Here is a 7,500-nt window from a genome sequence, read left to right as displayed (position 1 = left end):
TACCTTGACCTATATTCCCATATTTCCAGGTTCCCTGAGGTAGTAAAAGGAATGAAAGACTTTGAAAAGTGGCAGTGGCCTAATAACTCAGCATCTCATCTTTCCAATCCTATTATTATTCCCTTATTTAGACCTCACCAGCAACATGTTTTAATTAGCATAACCAACTGGCTGGAATTAGCCTTGAGAACAGGTGGGAATTAGGATTTACTGAGTCTTATTAATATGTCCCAACTTAGTTAGGGGGAGCATATGCAATGGTATATAAATGAAAAATTGATTACACTGCTCAGGAACTGTGTTTGTCTTAGCATTATTGAATGTCAGTTTTAAAGTTCTAGAATAAATATAAACTGACTAGGGGGGGTGTAAATATCATCTAAACCTGTCCAATATTCTTATGTTTTCCTGTATTAAGAAAAAAATGGAATATGCATTGTTGTACATCTGCCAACTATTTAGCATAGACGGCCAGAATTGCCTCAGACATACTCTGTCTTCTGTGTCATTCAGCATTGTAAAACTGCATTTTATCCTGTTTCATATATTTCCTACTAAAACACTGTATACTGGAAAGAAGAGAGACATAAAAGGGAAAGGTAAACCCTTTTACCCTTTTCGACACAATACTTTACCACAGTGCAATATGACCTTTGATGTCTAGCTCATTTATTTGTTTCAAACATTAAGCAATGATCATTAAGAAAATTCATTATGCATGGCATATGCTCCCCTTAATATTACAAGAGATGTGTTTGTGCATGATGTAATATGATTTTTTTCTGTAAATTATTTTGGTGATCCATATTTCTAAGTTTATCACATATAAGTGTTTATTAGTTAATCTTTAAAAACAGAGGTTGTGGAAGACCTGGGGACATCCAGTGAAGAGCGTCAACAGAGGCTTCTCTTGGCTGCACATAACCTTGTTCGCTGTACAGGAACCCTCATCCCTGTTGTCAACCACTTCCTCACAGAATTTTTAACTAAATGGGATGAATCAAACCACTTCAAACAAGTAAGATCTTACAAAACTCTGCAAAGTTTTGAATACAACCACTTCTGCCATACTGATTTATAATGGGTATTCTAATGTGTTTCAGGTCATCTCCCTCCTGGAAACTACAACTTTCACTTCCCCTGAATTCATCTCTGAGACTTTCTTAAGGACAGTTGCCAGACTCCTAAGTGGTGATTCTCTGGTAACTTGGTGTTTGGTTGTTGCTGCCATTGCTAAGACAGCCTGTGCATGGGCAATAGTTGCTCAGGAGGAAGACCAACAAAAAGAGAGTATGTAGTTTATAAACAATATGCAGCATGCTTGTTTGATGAATATTGTTCCTGTTTCTCCCTCTCCATCCATTTTGTCATCTTCCATTTCCCTCTGTTTTCATTGTATAAACTGGATAGATAAAGGCAGAATTTCTTTTGAAGTTTTAAAATCTAATAGTCATTAAATTTCACCATTTCAAAAGCATTAAACACTTGAAGAATTAAATATTCATAATGTATGTGGCATTATAAGGGGATCATGATTGGCCTAAAATACAAAATGTGGATAACATATACCTTTCCCAATCTTACACACAAAAGTAATAACTAGCTAAATGTGTTCCATTTAATAGTGCCATTAAAAAAAAAAGTATCCATTATCCATTCTAGGAAAACCCTATCATGACTGGCCTCAGGAAGTGGTGAGCTGCAATACAATTGTAGGACTGTGGTTTCTTATGGTACGAATGGAGCGTTTCTTTCTCTCTGCTCTTCTGGACTTCAAATACCATCCAATGGTCTTGCATCAGATTTTGGATTTTTATGTCAAGGTAAAGAAAAAGTATATTGCATACATAGAAAAATAAAGTGTATTATATCCACATGCATGTTTTTTTTTTAATATTTATTATATAAATGTATCTAGGACTTCTTTCAACTGTTAGAGATTTAATGCTTTCTAAGACAAAACTTTGGAGCTATATAGTACAATATTTGCTGTCCCTACAATACTGAGCTGCATATCAGTTACTTTACTGAAAAATTATTCTTGTATCACTATATTTTGAAATATCTGTTTTCTCAAATGTGAAATATTTTTTGTTTATTTACCTTTTCAACATGTAGGTAAATATGTACACTGAAGTCCTAGAGCTTCCAGCCTTCTTTGCACCTCCTGCTCTGCTGACTCTGGTCATCCTTGTACAAGGTGACATTTCCAGCACTCATCGCCTTGGTGGTCTCCTAGCAAGGTAGGGTAGTCAGTTGGGGCAGTTTATGACAGATTGTATATCCCAAGGGTCCTGGGGATGGCTATTACTTGCTATTCTGTCATGCTGATTTAGAAGAGGTGACAATGTGGAGGTCTAATAGAGTAGACATAATTAGTTATATGCCAATTGTAGTTTTGCAAGCCATTTGTTCTACAAGAGTTTTTTCATTATTGTCTTCATATGGAAGCTGAGTACAATCTCTGCATAGAGAATAATATTAATCAGCTAGTAAACCTGCTTCATATCCTCCCCAATCACATGCCTGTTGTTGTGGGGGAGTTTACGAGATAGAGACTGAGGCCCAGCGTTGGATGTCAGCCCTCATCTTAACTAATTTTGCATAGTTCCCCACCTTTCTTTTTCCTTCTCTTCTTCATCTCATTCTGTCCACATCCTAAAGTGGGAGAGCTGTGCTTAAAAGATGAAAGGTTAGCCTTGTGTAAGTCTTGAATGGCCCTCATACTCTGTTTGCTCTTCCCTCCTTGCTATTTTCACTATCATACTAACCTACAGAACTCTACAACTTTTGACATCTAACATGTTTTGTCCTAATTGTTAATTCTTTTTTTTACCTTTTGCCTCAATACTTTGTCAAAATGTTGCATGACCATTTTTTTACCTGGGGGCTTTGCCCCCAAACCTTGCCCTAGTGCTATATTTTGTATACACCGCTAATGACGTTAGATGTTGATGTGGTAGAAATTTTTTAATAAATGATTAAATCAACCCTTGGCTCAAGCAATTTTGCATGATTTTTTCTTCTCTCCTTTTCCTTTTACTTCTCTTTTCCAACCTATTCTGTCCACTTGCTTACATGTGATTCCCATATTGAAAGGATAAAAGGCTGGCTTTGTGTCAGTCCTTAACAGCTTCAGGGAACCATGGTAATGGTATTTTCCTGTTTAGTTATCTAGCCCTTACCCGTCATGGGAACCCTGAGGGGTGAATCATTCTCTTTTCCACATACTCCAGGCTTACCATGGCTAATAATGATTTTGTACCTTTATTATGGGCATTGAGGCTTTGAGCCTTTCTCAACTAGCCCCACTTATAGTAACTTCTCCAGTTTCCTGACCCCTGTCTTTCCTTTGATAACAATTCTGAACGTTGCGACTACTATCCAATCTTCAATAGTTGCTGTCTGCTACTGTCTGATAGAAGCCTCATAACTTTTGCAATATATTACTGATTTCAGAAATTACAATAATTGCCATATATTAATGACTCATCTCCATATATATTCTTTAATAACTTTTATTTTGCTCATTATATATATATATATATATATATATATATATATATATATATATATATATATATATATATATATATATATATATATATATATATATATAGTTTGAGTCTATGATAGCAGTCCTCAGATTCAAACTAGGCCTTACTTTACGCAAGGTCAGGAAGCACCCTGATGAGGTTTTTCTCGTGCTCTGTACTCCTTTGCTGTCTTTCACTTTGCTCCTTCCCCTTTTCCCCAAGACTTTTCTACATCTTCCACAGTATTTCTTCCTCCTCCTCCTTATGGTCCCACTTCTACTCCCTCTTCCACTCAAAGTCTTTGTCATTTTAAACCAGACACTCCAATCTATACTTCCCTGGTGCCTACCCCTCCTCTTTCTTGCTCTACCCTTTGCGTCAGACAATCTAAATGTTTCACCCTATTGACTCCTACACCTACCTCTTCCTCTGTCCTTCCTTCTACACCTCATAAGAAAACTTTAGTTTCTCAGACTTCCTCAACCAATTCCCTTTCAAAAACTCTTGAGGACTTTCAAAACTCTCTAATCATGATCCAAACTGATATACCTTTACCTTATCTAGCCTCCAATCTCTCTGCTCCCATTCCTTTTACCCTCAAAAAGACTGCCATCACCCATCCTCCTACTCATGTTCCCTAAAAACTTTTTCCCACCCTCCCAACACACCTCATCCCCCCACCCCCTACTTCATCTGCACCCCCCCCTCCCTCTTCTCTGTTATCCTTCCAATCCCCCATGGATACACATGACTCTTTTTGGTCACAATAACACCCTTCCCCAGAATTCTCCCTCTCCTGATTTTCTTCCTAAAACTGCGCTTTGATCTAATTACCCTTACCCCTTATCTCTTTCCCCTTTTCCTAATGCCTGCCTTACCTCTTCCGTCCTACCTTACCCCATAGACATCCTTGCAGAATCCCACACTTTTACCTTCCTCAGATTATACATATCCTCTTCTTGATCTAATCTCCCTTTCGATAATCCCTAATCTTTACCCTTTTTCAATACTATACTATTCTAACTGCTGTATAACTTTCAACATATAGCACATTTAATCATCAACTCGTTCCCTTCTTTACCCTTTTTACTATGACACTATAATCCTTTATGACCATTGATGTCTTTATTTTGCTTTGTAACTATTAACCAATAATCACCTGCTTCATGAAGGATATCATGAAGGAAGAAACCATTTAAGACCTCATGAGTGAGGGAGCTTGAGACAAAAAAAATAGTCATGAAAACAACCAGGTTGTGCAACGTAAGTTTCAAAATACCTGCATCTGACTTTTCTCTTTAGCCAGTATTGTGCATGCCTTATCTGAGTCAAGTGTGGGAGTAATGCCATTTAGGCTTATAAAATAATATGCATTTTTGAATATCACAAAAAATGTTTTGAAGCCAGCCCAGGGAGCATCATTGTAATGAAACCAAAATGGTAAGCTGAGTGGCAGGAGCTGGCACTAGGACAGGACCAGTGCTGAGTCTGGCTAGTATAACCTGAGCTTAAAAGCATTATCCACGTCTGTCCTCTTTATAGAAGCCCAATATATGTCCCCAGAATGAAGGTTTGGGTGGAACGAGTCCAAGAGGACAAACGTACAGGATCAGAAGAGGACATCAGGCAAGAATGTCTTAGCTTGGCTGACGTTGCCAACCAGTCAATTCTGTTCTTCTCCTCAGCACTGCATTCTTCAAAGGTATGGAGCTACATTCTTTGAATTGTGTTAGAGTTATGGAATATATGAGTAAAATATTAGATGATGGAATGTATAGTCATCTAAGTAGAACAAAGTACAATATTTTCACTTTATACATACTAAAAATCTTGTTGATCTATGCAAGACATTCTTTTTTGGTTTGCTTTCAGTTAAAGACAGTTTTAGTCTGGGATTGGTATATATTTATGAAGACTAATTTTTACATAGGAAGGAAAATTAGAAATAAATTGCATCCCAAATTTCCAGTGAAATGACATGATGAACTGTGATGTTTTCTCTCCACATTGTTACATCACTAATCTGTACAAAACATACTGATTATTTTTGGCTTGACTTTCTATACTTTAAGTATTAAATTTCATAATTAGTTCTTGTTTGAGAAGGATAAAAGTTTGTCATTTCATCTTAAATTTTAGGCTTTTGGATCAGGTTGGCGGAAGGTTCTGCACCAGTATTACTCTTTTGAAACTCTAGGAGACTTGATGGGCACAGATAGCATACGAAGTAGTACTGCCATCTTCTCTGCACTTCCCTATATTCCCTTCTATGCTAAGGAAGTTGTGGAATATGAGGATGAATTGGATCCAAAGACTGTAAGTAAATTAGGGACTATTGCTTTTATTAGTACAATGAATATGCTATATTCTTATGATTGTATATATATATAGACAGATAGATTGATAGATATAGATATATGATCTTTTCTTTAACAAGAAAGTATATTATATATATATATATATATATATATATATATATATATATATATATATATATATATATAGTTATATAGTTATTTATTTGTTTATTTAATTTAATTTTCTAAAATCTACTCCACCATTTTTCACACTAATTTGCTTGTCTAATGTATTTTGAAGAGAGGAGATTTGCGAGACCACATCATTGAGGAGCTCAGCAATGCAGGATTAACAGGAATTGAAGAGTGTTTAAAAATGTATAAAAAAATGTAAGAGACTACTTTTGAAACTGAATTATTAAAGAATGCAATCTAGACATGTTTTGTATATCTGTATCACACTTTTAAGTTGGAAAATATAAAAGTATCTTCTCTTTTTCCCCTATGCAATTTCTTATATATGTATTTATTTATATGTGGAATTGAATATGGAATCCCATGCATTTCATTCTTTTGTAACTAGCTATATAGTTTTCAAAAACTCCACTACAGTATATTTCCTGTCATATTAATTAGCTCACATAGCTCTCCAGAACTAACATTTGAATTATTAATACTTTCAAATTTAGATTGTATTTTTGAAGAACTATATTCCCCTTAACAAATTTGATGATGTGTTTCATTTTTGTTATTAGGATATATATTTCTTCCAGTTCACTGTGTTTTCACAAATATAGTTTAAGGTAAAATATTTTATTTGTTTGTATCTGTGTTTCAATACAGAATTTTAAATAAAAAGAAAAACAAAGACAATCAAGTATTTTAATTTTAAACCTATATATTATGATTATGTACATGATAATGTTTACAATTTATTTTATAATCCTTGATGTAAAGCTATACAAAATATGGTAATTATGAGAATAACTTTAGAACAATTTTCCATATGAAATATATTTTAAACCTTAGCCCCTAAAATGAAGGCAACTTTCTGATCAAAAGTGTTTAGTGTGGAAAAATTTTGCCATACTTGTCAGGTTTACGGAATCAATAATAATAGTGATTGTGGCTCTAGCTTTCAATTTAATTTCAATAATTATTATGAAGCTAATGATAATGATAAACATAATATTCTAATGGTACTAATGACAATGCTACTGGTTACCCACATATCAAAACTGATGGGGAAATAAAAAAAAGAAGGGAGAGAGTCCTTTTGGACCAGTAACACAATCTTGATGCTTATTTATTTATTGTTTTATTCTTAACCACTTTAAAGGGAGACAGTCCCCTTAAGCTGTAACCACTGCTTGTATTTACTTGAAGTTGCTTTGTCTTAAGCCTCTTTTATATATACATATATATATATATATATATATATATATATATATATATATATATATATATGTATATATATATGTATATATATATATATGTATATATAAATATATATATAAATATACATATATATGTGTATATATATATATATATATATATATATATATATATATATATATTTATATATATATATATATATATATATATATATATATATATATATATATATATATTTATATATATATATATATATATATATATATTATATA

At 33.8% G+C, this 7,500-nt stretch overlaps 1 protein-coding gene across 1 annotated transcript in view; it reads left to right on the top strand.

The window, feature by feature from the left end:
- The window catches only part of LOC113802707 (centromere protein I), an 8,751-nt gene extending 2,045 nt beyond the window's left edge, over positions 1-6,706 (top strand). The window contains exons 5-12 of the mRNA XM_027353321.2: positions 30-193; positions 858-1,018; positions 1,104-1,290; positions 1,663-1,823; positions 2,119-2,243; positions 5,100-5,238; positions 5,676-5,852; positions 6,135-6,706. Of these exons, the coding sequence (XP_027209122.1) occupies positions 30-193; positions 858-1,018; positions 1,104-1,290; positions 1,663-1,823; positions 2,119-2,243; positions 5,100-5,238; positions 5,676-5,852; positions 6,135-6,227 (1,207 nt within the window). The 3' untranslated portion in view covers positions 6,228-6,706. The remainder of the gene's footprint in view (positions 1-29; positions 194-857; positions 1,019-1,103; positions 1,291-1,662; positions 1,824-2,118; positions 2,244-5,099; positions 5,239-5,675; positions 5,853-6,134) is intronic.
- The last annotated feature ends 794 nt before the right edge of the window (positions 6,707-7,500 follow it).

The sequence above is a fragment of the Penaeus vannamei genome, chromosome 10 (genome assembly GCF_042767895.1).
Source record: "Penaeus vannamei isolate JL-2024 chromosome 10, ASM4276789v1, whole genome shotgun sequence".
Lineage (NCBI taxonomy): Eukaryota > Metazoa > Arthropoda > Malacostraca > Decapoda > Penaeidae > Penaeus > Penaeus vannamei.
Note: the sequence above shows the minus strand (reverse complement) of the source record. Positions and strands in the feature narration are given on the sequence as shown.